Here is a 19,343-nt window from a genome sequence, read left to right as displayed (position 1 = left end):
CATGTCACAAATGAGTTTCCAGAGGCTGCCAGTAACAGTGCAATACTTGCAGGACAACTCCAAGTTGGGAAATTCCTGGAGCTTTTAGGGGGTGGAGGCTGAGCAAGGGGGGGTTTGGGGTGTTAGCGACCTCAGGGAGGCCAGAATGCCCTACAGTTTACTTCACCAGGGGAACTAATCGCTGCAGTCTGGAGAACAACTGTGATTCCGGGAGATCGCCAGGCCCCACCTGGAGGTTGGCACCCCCAGGAGCCTATTTGGCGACGCCTCGCCAGGGTGCGCCGGGGCGGTCCAGGCGGAGGCCCGGCCAGCGACGCCATCCCTCGGTGACCCCACCCGAGGCGGCGCGACTCAGGCGACTGGGGCGGGGGGGGGGCCTCCTCCGGGCTCGCTCCGCTTCGATTCCTCCCTGGCCAGAGTGGCGGCGAGGCCGCTCTGCCCCTCGCGGCGTCCGGGTGCACGTGGCCTGCCCGTGGCGCTCCGTCTCGGAGGTCGAGGATGGGCCGGAGCTTGATTGGCGGGCGGGCGGGCGCGAGGGAAGACCGTTGCCCGTCACTAGGCAGCGAGCTCGCCTTCCCACAAGGCGCGTGCACGGCGTTGCCTGGAGACGGGGGCGCGCGTGGAGGGGGAGGGGGGAAGGGGAAGTGTTACGTGGTGACGTTAATTCTATATGAGCGCGAGCGGCGGGAGCTTGGGTCTTTTTACCGCCAGACGCGCGGCGCTTCTTCCTCGCTCCTGAGTCACTGCGAGACGCGGCCTCCCGCAGGTACCACGGCGCGTAGCTCGCACGGGGAGGGGGCGATGCAGACAGCGGGGAAGGTGGGGGGGGATGCTCGGAAGGAGGCTCCGGCCCTGCGCCGCCGTTGGAAAACCCCGCGCTGGGTCAGTCTCGGGGGAGGGAGGAGAGGCAGGCGAGCAGGGGCGGTGCGCTTCCCGGTTCCGCCGCCGGTGGAAAGCGCGCCCCATGTTGGCGCGGCCGCTGTGTGAGGGGAATCTGGGGTGGGTGTTTTTTTTTGGGGGGGGTCACCTTAACTCGGGGCAGCGGCCGGGCGGCCCACCCTGGCCTAGTCTGGCCGGCCGGAGCGCGAGCAAGCACGTGGGCACGGGGCTGGGCGGCCTCCGCGCCTCCCTCTCCTCGGGCTCAGTCTAACGTAAACAGCGTTGGAGGCGTTCAAGAAACGCCTCCCTGGCACGCAACTGTCGGAGCGAACCGCCAACCAGCCCCCTGGCGGGGTGCGTGCGGGGGCGAGTAACGGGGGAGGCCCGGGAGCGGCGGCGGGCTCTGGGCAGGGCCCGGAGGGGGACTGTTGTGGCGGGAAGGTTCGTCGCGTTTCCCGGCTCCTTGTTCTCCGAGTGGGTCCGCCGGGGCCTCCGCTCAGTCGGCTCTGGGAGGACCTCGGGCTTCTTAATGACCGCCGCCGCCGCCACCCTCCCCTGGTGCCACAACGTTAGGCCGCCTTCTCCAGGTAACGAGCCCTCCATTTCCCTCCTCGGCCATGTGTTTCCTCCCAGGTTTAAAGAGCAGCGGCGAAGAGCCATTAAAAGGAGGGAAGCACCTAGCGTTTCATTCTCTCCCTCCAAGAGTAACGAATCTCGACCGCTTGTGGCTTACTGGGCAGAGGTGGTGATCGATAAGTTCTGGCAAACGTAACTTCCGACACTAGGTTAGGTCTGTGCTTTAAATATGGGAGCACGCTTGGTGCTAGCCAGAGGCTTTTGAAGCGGGCAGTTCAAGGCATAGGCTACTTTCCGTGTATGTTGGAGTACAGTGGGGGTTTTTTTGCACCCCTGGGTTCAGTCCAACCGGAAATTTCTGCTACTGTTTTTCCTCGTGTTTTTGGAATCGGAAGCGAGAGCCAGGATGCATGCAGTATAAGAACAAATGATACAGTCCTATTGCAGATTTGGTTAAAGGTGAACCTTGTGCCTGGAGCAAAAAAAAAGTAGGTTATTGATTTCTGTAGTGGTCTGATAAAGGTCTTTTTGAGGAATTAAACTCTTCAAGTCATGATTGTTTTCTGCCCATGTTAAGTTACATCCAGCAAGGATGCACATAGTTAGAAACCAGTGCTTAGAAGGCCCAAGACCTCTACCAAAATGAACTAGAATTGGTAGCGCTCTCTCTCTTCCCCCCCCCCCAATTTCCATTTCTAAGAATTTGCTTACCACTCTCAGCAGCAGGGTTCAAAATACTGAGAGACTTATTCTTTTAATGACCCATTTGTTCAGAGATCCTTCACAAATGTAGTGATGGAAAAATAATTGAAAAAGGTGATCTTCTAGGCTGCTTTTACTGTATGACTGACTCTGTCAAGACTTAAATATTTAGGCCTCAAACTCAGTTGCTGCAGTAGTACATTGCTGTTGTACAGACTTTCCATTACTCTAAGCAGTGAGAAGCTCCAAGGGCAGCTGTTAATCTGAGTTGGTTCATTCCCTTAGGAGAAGAGGGCATTGGAGTCCTGATATTTTTGTGAAATTTGCTTTATTTATAAATGGACAAGAAGAGCACAGGTGGAGAAAAAGACGTACTTGTGTGGGGCTAATAGATTCGCTATCACACATTAGATCCCAAGTGACAGATTCTGCGCAAGAAAGTTTTTCATTCAACTCAGTCTGCTGCTTTTTTGCCCCTCTGTACTAAAACTCAAAACTTCTATTCTTCTCTGTCCCCCTTGTATCCTCCCCTTAGCTGGGAGGAGTTACCTTTGTCTGACCTTTAATAATTGAACAGAGCCATTGGGGAGCCATCTCTTAATGCTTGTGTCAAGTTCAGGATACATTAAGTAAATTCTACATTAGTACTGCATTAGTTTGCTTTAGCCAAAATAAGCCTTGTAGTACCATAAGACTTTATTGTGGTATAAGAACTAAAGGCCACTTCTGCTGAAGTGGATTCTGACTTGTAAAAGTTTATGTCACAAAATAAATGTGATAGTTTTTACGAGGTCACAAAACGAAAAAATTGTAATGTTCTTTTGACATAGGCCTTGGTTATGGTCTCCTTGGGCCAAATCCGTTCACATCAGGCAGATACCAAACCCACAGCACTGTAAAGATGTGCTGAAAGTTTGATGGATTGGCTTGGGCAAGTCACTTTCAGCTTCAAAAATCACAAATTACAGCGTTGCTCTGTCACAAACAATCCAGACAGCAGTATAAATACCACTACTTAGAATCAACCCGAACATCACAATTGGTAAGCAGCTTTTTCAAGGTATCCTTCATTTGATTGAATGTTCACTAAAGCAAAATAAAAAGGGAGGTGTGGCAAAAAAGATATGATTGGTCATAACTGAAGATCTACTCTGGATTGCAACAGTTTTCAGATGGAGCACATAAATTAAGCCCTTGCTAGGTGCAAAAAAATACCACTTGGGTTGTACCTAGTCCAATGGCACTTAAGATTTAACAGATTTATTGAAGCATAAGATTTCTTGGACTGGAGTCCACTATCAGATACATGGAGTGAAAATTGATAAATGGGAACAAAAGATTGTGAGATACAAGAGGTACAATCTGTGATACTTCTGTGCAAAACTCAGAAGTGTTCAAGATTCTAGACAGTTCAGTGCTCAATACAGTGACCATTCACAACAGCTGTCATTTGTGATAAGTCTACTTAGTTATGTTAAACTATTGATAAATCATTTTGAAAATATAAAAGCCACAAGTAGTTTTAAATCTCTAGCTTTTATGGAGACACCTTTCTCCCTTGTACAGGAGAGAGTAGAGGATTTTTTTACATTAGAAATGCTGGAGATTAATTTTTGGTGGTAAAGCTCCATGGTTAAGTGATAGAAGATAATAGGAGATATTTCTGATAGCTAATCATTATGGAGTTTGATGTTTAACATCCAGAATGAAGATTTCTAGAGAACTCAAAAGTTTGCTCGCTAATTAGCGAATTGAGTTGGTCTTAGGAAAAGGAATTGCCTATTGTTTTCATCTTTGGTTACTGTTGGGTATAATGGAAATAATATTCACATCAGGGTGCATGTACAGAATGTATCTATGCACTTTGTGCCTCATCAAGTTCAGCATAAATTAAAGGTGGTGATGAGAACTTCAAATACTTAGTGCACATTCCGAGGGGGGGAGCTCCATAGGAGCTGGCATGACCCCATGCTGCCGTAAGTGCCCGTTTAACCTGGGTTAATGGGCACTTACGCTGTCCTGGGTGGCACACACGCCAGTGCCTGGGAGCCGCAGAGCTACGCTGGCCTCTGCCGGCAGCACAGCCACACCAGGAGGAAAACCTGGAAGAGGCAGCAGGCCCCGGTGTTGGGGAGGCGTTCCAGGGGTAGAGTTGACATTAGTCAGCTTCTAAGGCCCTTTGGCCCCGGGAACGCCCCCCTTGAGCTGCAGCATGGCTGTCTCACTTTTTTCAGTGCTGCAGCCTCGCTTTTTGCAAAGGGGCATTTCCCCCCTTTTTCCTTTTTTGGGGTGTTAATTTCTTTTATTTTCTCTGCGGCGGCTGGGAAGCCTCTGAGGTATTTATGTCTGAGCTGGAATCTTAAGGTGAGATGCAGAGATCTTGCCCAATGTTTTCAGTCCTCCTAAGGCAAACAAGCAACCACACTTCCACTACAGACACAGGTTTTCCCAGTCTAAAAATGTGTATTGCCTGTTGGTATCCAAGGACAAGTGTATCAGCATACGAGAAACAAGACAGTCAACCAGAGGTGCATCTCTTAGGCATAACAGTCTTGTTTCTTCCCCAGCAGCATGAGAGCTGGAGTCACAAAAGCTGGAGCTTTTGAATAAATATATATATGCCCTGACCTGGATAGTCCAGGCTAGCCTGATCTCATATCTCAGAACCTAAACAGGGTTCACCCTGGCAAGTGTTTGGATGGGAGACCTCCAAGGAATACCAGCGGTGTGACACAGAGGCAGGCAACAGCAAACCACCTCTGAACATCTCTTGCCTTGAAAACCCCACCAGGGGTTGGTTGCCATAAGTCATATGCGACTTGATGGCAAATATACACACACATACATATATGATTAGATATAACGTCACAGAAGCTCTTTGGCCACTTCAGGCTTGGAAAAGCTTAGTAGAAGTAAACTAGCAAATGCAAATCTGACTTGTGCTTTAAAAAAGAATTTTCTGTTCTTACCTGCTAGATAGCACAAAAGCAGGGGCAAAATATGGTGCTTTTTATAGCAGTGCACACACGCTCTCCCTTTATTGCTGAGGAAATATTAGGAGGGAAATGGAAACAGAAAGGGCATAGTTTTCAGCATTAAAAGAAGTACAAAAGACTGGTGAAAATAAAAAATTGCAAATATCTGCAAGCCACAGCACAGTTAATTTGTTTACCTTGAAAAGGCACTTACCATGATGAAAACATCCTCACCACTGGCAGGCTGGCAAGTGCCTTTCTCTATATCAGTGTTCTGCTTGTTCTTGAAGCTGTTCAGAACAATCACTTTTAAAAATTTACAGTTTGCCTCTTCTGAGTGTTGAAAGGTGTTCACTGTATTTAATGTAACCTCCATTGCAGGATGATTAGACCTTCTTGGTTTCCATAGCCATTTATGATTTGGACTGTTATAACTGAGGAGGGTAACCTTTTGCTTAACTTTTTGAAAAAAAATCAGGGTTTGAATTTTGGCATTAGCCTTTATGTGAAGCCTAACAGTGCTACCAAAAGATACTTTAAAGTGAGCCCTGGCACTGTCAGCATGTTTTATTTCTTGGTGCCAACAACCCTGGCAAGGCAGAAAATTTTCTAGAATATCAGGTGAAGGTCTCTTGAATGCCACCACTTTTACTGTCGGATAAAAATTCTTGATGGAGAATTCCAAGTGAGAGATTAAATAACTCACTTTGCGGTGCAGAAAGATAGAATTGGATGGGTCAGAGGAACTTGTTATTGAAGTGTGGTGTTGGTTGCTGTTTTTCGAGGGTGGGGCTAGCATTTATTTACAGTATCAGATGAAGTGAGCTGGTATGAGTTTTATCAGTTAGTGAAACAGCCCATCTTCCTTATGAATATACAGTTTTTGTTCAAGCCCATATGACTGGCTATGTGATGCATCTTTTTAGTAATAATCAGGCAGTCCTGATTTAGAACCCACTTTCAGAACCAAATGGTCACCCCTTTGACTACTTATCCTGTATGTCTCCTTTGTCCTTTCTCATGTTTGAGATTCTACCCTTTTATGGTTCTTGACCACTAAAGACAAATGCACTGTGAAATACCCTGTAATAGGACAGTACTTTCCCCCTGTGCTTTGATTTTAAGAAAAGTATTGCTCCCCCCCCTCCAGTTTAGTTAGAAGTGGGTACAAAATATTTTGATATTTTAGTAGTCCTAATCTGTAATTGTGGGTAAGGTGGTACAGTAAAAGCTGTGTTATGCATCACTCATGGGGATGGCAGTCTTTGGTTAACCAAATGTGCCAGATACTCAAGTTTATTGCTGTGGCCTGCTCCCTGCTTAGAGGCATCTGCAGCAACCGAAGTAAACTCTGTTGAGAACACCTTGGCAAACTGCCCCCCCCCCATTCCTGGAAGAACCTCATTCCCAAGCCACAGTGCCAGACTATGCAGCAAGCAGACAAGTGGGCTAGCTGCCTGGGAGCCCTTCAGCACAGCTGGCTTTTAACACATCAAGCCTGGCTGAGGGGAAAGGAGGCACTGGACAGTGACGTCAGGCTGGCAGCGCTTTCAAAACTCCAGCCACAGCTGAAGGAATCAAGCTAGCTTGCTGGGGAGGCGGGAGTGAGGCGCGCGCGCACACACACACACACGACAGTGCAGGGATATAGTGACTGAGAGGGAGGAGCTTTCCCGCTTGATGATGCTGGTTAACCGAGTGTTCTGAATAATCAATTACCAAATAAAACTTTTACTGTGCATGCAATTGCCAGTAGTAAGTTCCATAAAATGGGGCAGTACTCATGATCACAGGAATAGCTGTACTTGTATCCATCTAGATCACAATTGCATTTCTCTATATGTGTTTATAGAACTGCTCCTAAGAAACACTTACCGTATATACCCATGTATAAGCCGACCCGCGTATAAGCCGAGGTGCCTAATTTCTCCCCAAAAATGGGGAAAAATTAGGCACCCGCGTATAAGCCGAGGGTCGGCTTATAACCCCTCCCCCCCCGCGCAGGCTTACCTGACGGGCTCCCGGTGAAGGCGGTGGTGGCGGCGGTGGGCCCTCCGCAGGAGGCTTCCAGGGCGGGGGGAGCCAGGCGCGCCCGGCAGCCGGCTTCCCCCGGCCCTTCCCCTGGCGGCCGCGTGGCCTAGAGCGGCCGCAGCAGGCTTCCCCCGGCCCTTCCAGGGCGGGGGGAGCCAGGTGCGCCCGGCGGCGGCGGCCGCGTGGCCTAGAGCGGCCGCAGCAGGCTTCCCCCTGCCCTTCCAGGGCGGGGGGAGCCAGGCGCGCCCGGCGGCGGCGGCCGCGTGGCCTAGAGCGGCCGCAGCAGGCTTCCCCCTGCCCTTCCAGGGCGGGGGGAGCCAGGCGCGCCCGGCGGCGGCGGCCACGTGGCCTAGAGCGGCCGCAGCAGGCTTCCCCCCGCCCTTCCAGGGCGGGGGGAGCCAGGCGTGCCCGGTGGTGGCGGCCGCGCGGCCTTGGAGCGGCCGCAGCAGGCTCCCCCCAGCCCTTCCAGGGCGGGGGGAGCCCGGCGCGCCCGGCGGCAGTGGCCGCGCGGCCCTGGAGCGGCCGCAGGAGGCCCTCACAGGGCGCTCCTGGCCAGGCGCAGGAGGCCCTCACAGGGCGCACGCATGGGCCCAGCAGCGGCGGCGATGGTAAGTTGCCTCCTCCCCCCTCCCTCCTCCCCCCTCCCCCTCCCCTACCGTATTGACCCGCGTATAAGCCGAGGCCGGCTTTTTCAGCCCTTTTTTTGGGCTGAAAAACTCGGCTTATACGCGAGTATATACGGTAGTTTTTTTAGGAGAGCTTTAAAAAATAAAGAGGAATGTTTGTCCAATATAGTGTTCTACATTTATTATTATAATATTTTATCTCCTCCCCCCCCCCCCCGCAGAAGCAGAGCTCAGGGTGGTTCACAACCCAAGAATAAAAATACATCAATAATTTATAAGACCAATAACAATAAATATAAATTGGATAAAACATAACAACAACTCTAACATAATAGCACCTAATCAGCAACATACTCCCCATTGCAAAACAGTGTCTACATGATGCTATTAACAGTATGTTGGGGAGGTAAACAAATATAAACAACCGGATTAAAAATAGAGAAGGGGGCTGGCTGGGAAAGGAACAAGAAGAGCAAGTGGGGAGGTTCAGGGTCCAGGCCAGCCGATGATATCGCCATTGATATATAACCGCTGCTGTTTCAACCATAGGCCTGGCGGAACATCTTACAGGCCCTTTGGAACTGGGAAAGGTCTGTTAAGGCCCAGGTCTCCTTTGACAGAGTTCCACGAGGCAGGAACGGTTCAAGGGCCAATGTGTTTTTCAGGAATGCCAGGAGCTGCTGACCCACTGCTCTTTGTTTTCTTGGCCAGGAGAAGTAAATTTGAAGCTGGGTGATGCCCAGAAGAGTCAGATCTAGGGATGGTTTTTGAGCAGGGGTGTTACTACTGCCTCCTTCAGCAACTCTGGGAAGGCCCCCAGACTGAGGGATGAGTTAATAATAGATTCTAGGGGGGCTCACACCTTCTCAAAGCTGGCTTTCACCAGCCAGGAGGGGCATGGATCTAGGAGGCAAGTAGTTGGCTTCACTACAGCCAGGATCCTGTTGATGTCAGCCCCAGAGAGCCGACTGAAGTGGTCCAGTATAGGACCAGAAGTCAGCCAATGGGCTTCCAACTCACTTAGTGTATTTACTCACCAGTTAGGGATTGATTTTTTAAAAACATTTTTAATCTCTCTCTGAAATTGGGCACAAAATGATGGGTTATGTTAATCATTAGTGGTAATAAGTATTAACTCTCCTAGAGATGTAAATAGCAGGTGTTGACTCTTTCAAAGCACACGATAAAGGTCTGGAATATACATTAAATCCCTGGCAGAAACAAATTTAGCTTGTGCTGTAAGAATACTGTTGATTTGTGGGTGTGAGCCTCAGTTTTCTAGGTTCCTAGGCTTTTCCCCAATTCTAATATAGTGAGAAAATTAGTTTTTAGGCCAATGTGATATAGAAAGTCCAAATTTACTGCAGATACAGACCCTTCCCTACACATTTTACACAAAGTAGCACAAGTATTGTCATTCTTGTCATAATTGGAATTTATACGTTATAAGCACATACAATTTTTTCCCTTTTTTCCATGTAACAGAATCAGTTGTAATTGACCACTGAAAATAAGTAACTTTTTTACATTTCCAGAGCTGCTACACATAACTTTAGTTTGCCTTATTCTTACCATGTACTTATCAAATGTTACATAGACAAACTTGAGTACATGGGCATGTAGACAATGACAGTATTTAAAGTTTTGCTTATTATGTGAAATGTTATTTGCTATTCAAAAAGCTTTGTAATTTAGGTGTGAAGCAGCCTACATATTTTACTGTTCTTGCACTTGGTTATTTTTAGCCTTTTGAGGATGGAGTTTCTTTAATGTGGGACTGTAGGTTTATGGGTGGGTGAAAAAGGAAAAAAAAATTGTTTGATGGGGAGGAAAGGCAGAGATTCCAAAGTAACTAGACTTGGGGACGGCAGAGAAGTCAAATATCACATGTTATTGAGGTGTTGGGGGGGAAATTGCCGGTGGCATGGACACTTTTCACACAACAACATTGATGATCCAGGTGGGAATGTTGGACACCTTAATCCCACTGTGTGTGGTTGCTGCCCTTCAGGAGCTTTTCAAGTAATCCGCCAGGTAGTGACTATCATAGGAAGATCAGCCTTGAATACTAGGAACTTGACTGGTAGTGAGAGCATGTTTGTCTTGGGCATCTTTTCTTTTGGGGGAGTACGCAATACAACTACATCAAAGTGAAGGAGTAACATTTCTTTATTTGTTAGCATTTTTAAATATGCTAACAAATATGAAACTTGTCTGTCTCAGATCAATTGCTAAAGAGTATTTTTTCAGTTAAATGTAAAATAATGTTCTCTCTTCCCCCTTTCCCCACTCCGTGAAGAGTTTTTCCAAGGTCCAGAACAATGGCAGACATTGACAAGTAAGTACACTCTCTAATTTGGGATAAATCACTGCTGTGTTTTTTCAAGTGCTGTATTTACTTATTTAAGACAGTATTATTCTGCTGTATAATAAGAGTTGCAGTATTGTTGGAACTAAGCCTTTGAAACAGGTTGGAGTATAATGACTAAGCAGGATTTCTGGTGGTAAGGGCATGGCTTCATTGCCCAGCCTAGATTGCTAGGACTAGCAAATGCAGAATAAAATTTATTAAATAAATATATGTAAAATGCTTAATTTTGACTAATTTGAGTATGTGGCATTTTCTCTTAGATGTCTGACTTTAAGAATAAGGGTAGCTAATGTAATTTTAAGTGTTCGTGTTTAGTATTATCCCTTAAATGGCTCATAATAAGAATGCGTTCCACTGGAGGCAGAAAATACTGGCCATTGGCCAGATCTGGATATGGAAAAATGTAGGTGTCCCCTACGAGCATTTTTTCCTTGCATACAAATTGCAAAACTGGAGAAAAATTACATGCCTTTAAGTCCTGTCACAGTGCGTACAGGACGTGACTCAGACTCTAGTTCTAGTGTATGTGTGAGATATTGTTAAGTGTATCTAAATTCAGTAGTGTTATATTTGTACTTCTCTTTCCTTGTAATCTTGGTCTGTAATGTTAAATCGGAAAGACAGTGTTGTCTTACTTATACCTCACAATGTCAACTACAGTCGCTTTTGCTGCTGAAAATAAGGTAGTATGTATTTGGGAAAATGTAAAAGGAAAACTACTTTGATCAGTATTTAATGCAAGTAGCCAAGTAGAACTTCGATTGCAAATTTGATTGCAAATGCACACTGTTGTCAGGGTTTTTTTTTATACATTAAGAAGATAAAAATAAAATTGTCAACTTGCAGAAGTCAGATCTTAATATTGTTTATCATTCTTGGAGTGTGTCCTTAGAACCTTTATGATGAACTTCTGCAGCAGTATTAATGTAGTGGGGTTTTATACACACACACACACACATTCACGCACACATATGTATGTGTTCTGCAGTTTTGATTCTGATTCAGAGTAGTCTGGCATGTTACCTACTTCCTACACGCTTAATTGATTTCTGTTGTGGAATATAATCAGTTCCTGTTAAGACCTCATTCACGCATCTGAAGAAGTGATCTGTGGCTCATGGATACTCATACCTTGCCGGAAACATTGTTAGTCTTTAAGGTGCTACTGGACTCTTGCTCTCCTGTGTATTAACTAAGTGCAGCTTTTCAAAAAAATGAAGTCTGCACAAACTCCAGTTGCAGTATACTCCGTTTTATTTAAAACATTTATGTACTGATTTTCCACCCAGGTAGGGTCCCCAAGGTAGTGTACATCAAAATGTTAAAATATTTCAGTGTTAAAATAGCATTTAAAATAAAGTATATTTTAGATGCTGCATTAATTTCCAAAAGCAGAGCCTCCAAAGAAGAGTAGAGTGGACAGGTAGGTTCATATGAGAGTAGGTGGTCCTTTAGGTATGCTGGCTTTTACATCTACACTTGAAAACATAACACTGGAAGGGGCTTGTACTTACTTGATATCAAACAATGCTACTAACAGTGCATTCCTGAAAGGGGGGATGCTGTTAAGAGCCGGCATGACCCCTACACCAGCATCCGTCCCACTTGCACCGTGCAAACTGGCATGGATGCTGGCCTAGTGCCATTTACACTGGCTTCCCTGGACCGCGGCAGCAGCACAGGGCTTGGGTGCCGGTGGGGGCCTCTCACAAGCGTTCTCCCGGCGCAAGGTTCGCACCACATTAAAACCGTTCCTGGGGCATTCCAGGGGGCAGAGCTGACATTAGGCAGCTTCCAAACCCCTTTTGCCCTGGGAATGCCTCCCGGGATGGTGGTGGTCCTGTGTCACCTGGCGCAGGCCTGCTTTCCCCTGGGGGGGGGAAAGCCTTTCCCCCTGGTTTTATTTTGGGGGGAAATGCCCTTTTTTTCCTCTACGGCTGCCGAAACCGTCTGAGGAGGCTTCTCAGCTGCGCCGTCCCGGCCACTGAGGTTCACCTTCCCTTCATTGTTTAAGCAAAAATGGGAGGAAAAGGGAGCTATAGGGAATTAAGAACGAATCCATAGTGATACTTGTAATGTGTAGTCCTGCTCTTGCTTCATGGATAGAAGTATAAAAGCATTTGGTCTTTGTTGTGGTCGATTTTTGTAGGTGTTTGTGCTATGAGAGCCCAAAACCTCAATATTCATAACAATACCCCTGCTCTAGAGGTACCCGAAGGCTGTATCTTAGAGTAGCCGTTTCAAAGACTTGAATCTTCTGAGTATATTCCTAGCTGTAATGTTGCCAGATCATATCTGAATTGGTAACTTGTTAAAAAAATCCAGATACTCAAATCCTTTGAAGAAATTTAACCTTCTCGTTTGACTTGGATTTTAATAGCAAAGAACAGGCTGAACTTGACCAGCAAGATATGGAAGATGTTGAAGAAGTAGAAGAGGAGGAAACCGGAGAGGATGCCAACAGCAAAGGTAGTGGCAAAAAAGATGAGGCTGAATGTATTTAGCTTGATTGTGTTGATTCAAGGGATGCTTTCTCAGTTTAATGTGAAACCAGTTAGGAAAATGTTCGCCTTCACCTGTTCTTGCAAAGGAAAAACAACAATTGATTGTCCTGTTAATACATTTTATTAAGACCTGCCAGAATGATGCTACGAAGTGCTCTGGCTTCTGAGTGCTCCAGAATTCTACATCAGCCCGGATGTGTATTTTTAAAAAGAGAGATGTTCTGGGGTTGTGATCTTATGGCGTCTTGTCTACATCCTGTTTAGAATGCCCTGCAGACCCGAATAGATTTGATTGGCTAGTATCAATTTGCATCTTTCTAGAAAGGAGGAAAAGTGATACCCTCTAACTGAAAATATAAAAACTAGCAGTGGATCAGATATGTCCCTTGCATCAAATGTAACATGTGGATTGCTTGAAAGGCTGAAAGCAGAAGAAAATATAGTTATTACAGTAACAAAACTGAGCATTCACTTGAATGATAAACTATCCACTTCAGTGAAAGTCAAACTGGGTAATGTTACCTAGTGGCTGAGGTAAGAATCTTCAGTTCTGGAAATCTCAGAAGCTTGTGCATGGCTATTTTGGGCCCAAACTACATGTTGCGGTTTTTAAAGAGCTGGGGAACTTGGACCCAACTCATGTTCCCTGCTGCCCACACAGACCACAACTCATGGGGGGAAGAGACCAATTGGGCTTGGAATGGCTCCTGCCTCCCCCCCATGTGAAAACCATGCTGGGGTGGGAGTTACTTACCTGATTTTGCGGTTCCATGTGCAGTATCTGTGCACATGGAACAGCAAAATTGGGGAAATAGTTCCTCAGCACAGTTTTTTCACAGGAAAACAGCTCGGGGAGGGGGCAGGAGCCCTTCTTTCGGTGGCACTGTTCTGAGCCCATTTGGCCTCCTCTCTCTCTCTCGCTCTTTCTCTCTCTCTCTTGTGTGTGTGAGGCCAGCTGCTGTGGGTAACACGAAGTAGGTCCAGAGAACTCTTTAAAAACATGGCTGTTAGTTTAAATGAAGGATTTTACATTTGTTTACCTCATTTATCTCCTGTGGAAACCCAAAGTCTTTTACACAGTTCTCGCTCTGGAAGAGGAGGTCATCTGTAAAGTGGGTGTTTCCGTTCCTCTTGCTTCTGGGAGGCAGGACTAAAACTTTGACTTCCTGTCTCTGAGGAAACGCCCCCTCATTTCCAGTTCTTTCCTGCCTCGCATCGGGAGAGCAGGCTCTATCAGCAGCTCTCTACTAATTCTTCTTAGAAGTCTACTTTTCTAAAATTTCTTTCTTCCTCCTCTTAGAGGTCTATTTTCTAATCTGTACTGTTTCTTTTTCTGTCTTCCTGCTGCACAGTATAGGCCTTTTTAGTTAGGTTTTTGGCTTTCCCGCCAAATCAAAATGGCGGACGCTCCTCCTGATGCCTTTATCGCGCAGGAATATTTGGACCCCGGCTTGCTTGTCCCAGCCCCGCAAGTCCAACAAAAAAACCCTGGCAGCCACTCCGGTGGTTCTAAGGGGAAGAGCAAGAAGAAGCGGGGAGACGGTTCCATTAAAAGGAAAGGAACCGATGCGGCTCATGTTAAAAGTAACAAAAGAGCTCGCACAACTACTGTCCCCCGCTCTCTTGCCGCAGCTGCACCACGCAGGCTCTCCTCCGTGGTGATGAGGCCGGAGAACCCGACGGCTCCAGCTGCGCCACAAGCCGCAACCTCGGAGAACCCTCCAGCCGGTAAGGCGCCGACTCCCTCCTCGGAGGGTAACGCGCTCCCTCTCCTAGCCGCCATAGAGGCGACGGGACTGCTGTCCCTTAAGGCGGAACTCTCGGCCCTAATTAAGGAGGCCTTTGCAGAAGGCATCAGAGCGGTGCAGCTCGCTTCCCCTACCTCCTCCGTCTGTGACTCCTCCGAACTCTCTGTTAGCGACCCGGGGGAGGGACCCAGTTCCCAACCACCCCAAAGGGAGGGAGGGAGCCAGTGGCTTACCAAAGCAGCCCTTAAGGCTCCTCCGACCAAATCAGCCACCACCACAGTCACTTTTTCCCCTGCCTCTTCTGACGATGAGAGGGAAGAAGGCGAGTTCTCCTCCGAAGGAGAGGACCTCGCTACCGAGGAAAAGCAGCTCAGGTTATTTAGCCCCGATGACCATCAATCCCTACTTTCCAAGACCCTAGCAGCCCTTGACTTAAATGCAGCTTCTGACTCCCAGCCTCAAGAGAAGCAGTTAGGGGCCAAAAAGTTCTTCCATATGCACCACGCTCCTCCACATGTAGCCCCTGTCCCTGATTATTTCTTAACCCTTATCAATGCAGAGTGGGATAAACCCCTGGCTTCTCGCCAACCTCCAGCAGTGGTTAAGAAGCTTTATAACATAGCCAGTAACTCTGCTGATCTATTCAAGGTCCCCCTAGTGGAACCCGCAGTCACTGCTCTCCATACCTCTGACCTAGTCACAGAGGAGGGCCAGGGCCTTATTAGGGACCCCGTCGACCGAAAAGCCGACTTGGCTTGCAAAAAGTCCCACGATGCAGCAGCCTGGGCCATCCAAGCTTCCATCACTTCAGCCCTTGTCTCTCGTGCGGCAATAGTCTGGACCATAAAACTGAGTCAACTTATCCCAGAGGACGACAGGAATGCCTTGGAGGGGGCCTCTAGGATTCTAAAAGCCGTGTCCTTTCTAGCAGACTCCTCCTTAGACATGATGGCCTTCACGGCTAGAGCCATGGCAACCACTGCGGCGGCTAGAAGGGCATTATGGATCTGCCCTTGGCAAGTACAACACAGATCCAAAACAGTTTTAATGGGGTTCCCCTTTCAGGGAAAGAAGCTTTTCGGGGAAAAGCTGGAAGAGATTTTGGTCGAAACCAAGGATAAGAAGAAGGCCTTACCCAAGGTCTTCAGTAAAGAACAAAAAAGCTTTTCCTCCCAGGGTTCCTTTCGCACCTCCCACACCCTGTCTAGTTACAGACCGGAATAAAGAAGAAGTCAGTGGAGCTCCTCCAGGGGTTCCTTTCGGAGGGGGGGCCGCTTTTCCAAACCCTCACGCTTTACCAACTTCCAGGGAGAAAGGAACGACAAATTCTTTCGTCCATCAAAACAATGACGCTCCCATTCAGCCTGTGGGGGGCAGGTTGACCCAATTCCGTCACCGGTGGAAAACCTCCCACCCAGATGCCTAGGTATTCAACGTTATCCATCAGGGCTACCAGCTGGAACTGGTTTCCACTCCTCCAGACCGTCTGGTAGCATCGGCTCGCACCTCAAACAGAGAAAAGCAACTCAGAACAGCAGAAGCCATCCGTCATCTACTCGACATCCAAGCCATCGAACCAGTCAATCCACAGGAGCACTCATCGGGAGTCTACTCCTATTTCTTCACGGTGCCAAAGAAAAACGGAGATTGGAGGGCTATCCTAGACCTCAAGTTCCTCAACAGACACATCCTCAGAAGACGCTTCAGGATGGAAACTCTGTGTTCAATCACAGAGGCTCTACGACCACAGGACTTCCTCACATCCATCGACTTAAAGGAAGCCTACCGACACGTCATGATCCATCCCCTCCATCGAAAATTCCTCCATTTCCACTTTCATCTCAGACACTACCAGTTACGGGCGCTCCCCTTCGGCTTGTCATCCGCCCCCTGGGTCTTCACGAAGGTGCTTGTAACCTTGATAGCCCGGGCACGGGAGAAGGGGATCCGACTGCACCCCTACTTAGACGACATTCTGATCTGTGCGTCATCAAGGGATCTGTGCCTCAACCACACCAGGATAGTCATGGAGCTTTTGGAAGTCCATGGTTTCCTGATAAACAAGGAAAAGAGTCATCTTTCCCCTTCCCAGCATCTGCTTCACTTGGGCGTCCACATAGACACAGTCTCCAACACTCTGTCACTGCCAGAGGACAAGGTAACCAAGATCTCCTCCTTAGCCAAGTTCACTCTTCTCTCCAAGTCAGCTCAGATCATCAACCTAGCAAAGCTCCAGGGCCTTATGATCTCCACCATTCCAGCAGTACGGTGGGCCAGACTTCATGCCAGGACCTTCAGTGGTTCCTTCGCCCGTATCAGAGGGAGATCTCCCTCAGGTCTCTCAAACGCTTGATTATACCCAAAGCTGTCAAGTCGAGCCTCCGATGGTGGGCCTGTCCCAGCAACCTCTCTCAGGGTCTTCAATATATCACTCCTCCTCCTATCCAGTTGTTCACCGACGCATCCCTCTCGGGTTGGGGAGCCTCCCTTCTCAACCAACCGGCACAGGACCTCTGGAACTCGAAGGAACGACTTATGAACACCAACGCCCTGGAAATCAGAACCATCCGGATGGCCCTACAACACTTTCCTGCTCAGGTCAAAAACCAACACGTTCTCATCAGGACCGACAATGTGGCAGCGAAAGCGCACATAAACAAACAGGGGGGCTCTCGGTCCTTGAACCTGCACAGAGAAGCCAAGCTCATCCTATCCTGGGCAGAGATCCATCTCGCCTCCATTTCAGCGGAACATATCCAGGGGACAGTCAACACACAAGTGGACTGGCTGAGCAGATGGAATCTGGACGAGTCAGAGTGGTCCCTACATCCGGAAACCTTCCTTCTCCTCTCCCAGCGCCTGGGCTTCCCGCAGGTAGACCTTTTCGCGTCAGCTACAAACCACCTGCTCCCAAGATTCTTTACCCGCTACTATCATCCTCAGGCGGAAATGACGGATGCCTTGCTGTCTCCGTGGCCGAAAGTTCTTCTCTACGTCTTTCCTCCTCTTCCACTTATCCCCAGACTCCTGCGACTGGTAAGGATTCTGAAAGCGTCAATCATTCTAATCACACCATTTTGGCCGAGACCTCCCTGGTTTCCAACCCTCGTGGAGATGTCAATCTGTGATCCCTGGAGACTCCCAGTGCGACACGATCCATTCAAACAGGGTCCCATATGCCACCCGGACCCGGGGTGGTACCGCTTGACCGCATGGCTGTTGAAAGGGACCAGCTCTTAGCCTTAGGCTACAATCCAGAAATTGCGGACACCATCGTTGCGTCCCGGCGTCCATCCACACGTCGCATCTATGGCACGACCTGGAAGACCTTCGTTAGGTGGTGCACCCGCAAGCATGCAAACCCCTTAAAACCCCGAGTTTCTCACCTGCTGTCCTTTCTCCAAGTTGGACGAATCAAGGGTCTCAAGCCAGCCACCCTTCGCCGACAACTTGCTGCAATAGCCACCTTAGTTCCTAAGATCTCAGGCATCCAGATAACTAAACTTCCTCATGTAAGGGCCTTCCTTAGAGGGGTCAGTCTCTCCTCCCCAGCAGTGGCCCATAGATTTGCCACATGGAGTCTCCATACGGTTTTATCCACCCTCTCCAAGGCACCTTTCGAACCTTTACGTTCTACCGACCTAAGACACCTGAGAATGAAGGTTTTGTTCCTAACGGCCGTTACCTCGGCTCTAAGGGTCTCAGAGTTGGGGGCTCTTTCGGTTAGCCCAGAGTTATGTACCTTTCACAGGGATAAGGTGGTCCTTCGCCCAGACCCGTCCTTCCTCCCTAAGGTCAACACCAAATTCCATAGGGACCAGGAATTAGTGCTGCCCTCCTTCTGCCCCAACCCCCAACATCCCAAAGAGAGAGAATGGCACACTTTAGACCTCAGGAGGGCACTCAAGATCTACATCTCACGCACTGAGGGCATCAGGACCTCTGAATCCTTGTTTATCAATTTGTCAGCCCCAAATAAAGGCAAACCCATGTCTCGCACGGCAATAAGCCGCACCATCAGATCTTGCATTTCCCAGGCCTATAGCTCAAACAAGTTGGCCGTGCAACAAGGCATCACGGCCCATTCTGTCAGGAGTGCCGCTACCACAGCTGCCCTCCATCGACAGGCTTCCCTAGAGGAAATCTGCAAGGCGGCGACCTGGTCGTCCGTCTCCACTTTCGTCCGTCATTATAAATTGAATCTGTTCGCTTCTGCGGACGCGGCCTTCGGCCGCAGAGTCCTTCAGAGCATTCTGCAAAATTCTTAACCCACCCGGGCCAGGGACAGCTCTTGTAAGTCCCACTTTACAGATGACCTCCTCTTCCAGAGCGAGAACGAGCCTTGGATACTCACTGTGAAGACTCCTTCTGCTCTGGAATACGGAGGTCATCTGGCCCACCTCTCAGGAATTTAGCATTTTGTTCAGGATTAGCTAGTTCGTTTGGGGATCTAGCAACTTCCTGCCTTTTCCACAATGGAGCCACGGCTCTTAGTTGAGTTGCTGTTATTAACACTTGTTGTTTTCTTCTCACAGTTACTGTTGTTCCTTCTATTTAAACCTTCCTGTCCTTAAAAAAAAGGGGGGGGGGAATTTAGGCGTTCTTGTGCCCTATAGCTCGGAAAGTTTCAAACTGGAAATGAGGGGGCGTTTCCTCAGAGACAGGAAGTCAAAGTTTTAGTCCTGCCTCCCAGAAGCAAGAGGAACGGAAACACCCACTTTACAGATGACCTCCGTATTCCAGAGCAGAAGGAGCCTTCACAGTGAGTATCCAAGGCTCGTTCTCATCTCTATTTTATCCTCACAACAACCCCGTGAGGTGGGTTAGGCTGAGAGTATGACTGGCCTAATGTCACCCAGCAAGCTTTCATGCCAGAATGGTTACAGGCTTTTTGGTTTGGTTTTCTTTTGGGCCAGTGTGGCTGCATGCAA

The 19,343-nt window shown here is 48.3% G+C and overlaps 1 protein-coding gene across 2 annotated transcripts in view; it reads left to right on the top strand.

The window, feature by feature from the left end:
- The first annotated feature begins 645 nt into the window (after positions 1 to 645).
- Positions 646 to 19,343, top strand: part of NAP1L1 (nucleosome assembly protein 1 like 1) — a 32,630-nt gene continuing 13,932 nt past the window's right edge. For both annotated transcript variants that reach the window (XM_056845903.1, XM_056845902.1), the window contains exons 1-3: positions 646 to 766; positions 10,089 to 10,127; positions 12,541 to 12,629. In XM_056845903.1, coding sequence (XP_056701881.1) covers positions 10,111 to 10,127; positions 12,541 to 12,629 — 106 coding nt within the window. In that variant the 5' untranslated portion in view covers positions 646 to 766; positions 10,089 to 10,110. The remainder of the gene's footprint in view (positions 767 to 10,088; positions 10,128 to 12,540; positions 12,630 to 19,343) is intronic.

Source organism: Euleptes europaea, chromosome 3 (assembly GCF_029931775.1).
Source record: "Euleptes europaea isolate rEulEur1 chromosome 3, rEulEur1.hap1, whole genome shotgun sequence".
NCBI classification, from domain to species: Eukaryota; Metazoa; Chordata; class Lepidosauria; order Squamata; family Sphaerodactylidae; genus Euleptes; species Euleptes europaea.
This window is presented reverse-complemented; position numbering and strand designations above follow the sequence as displayed.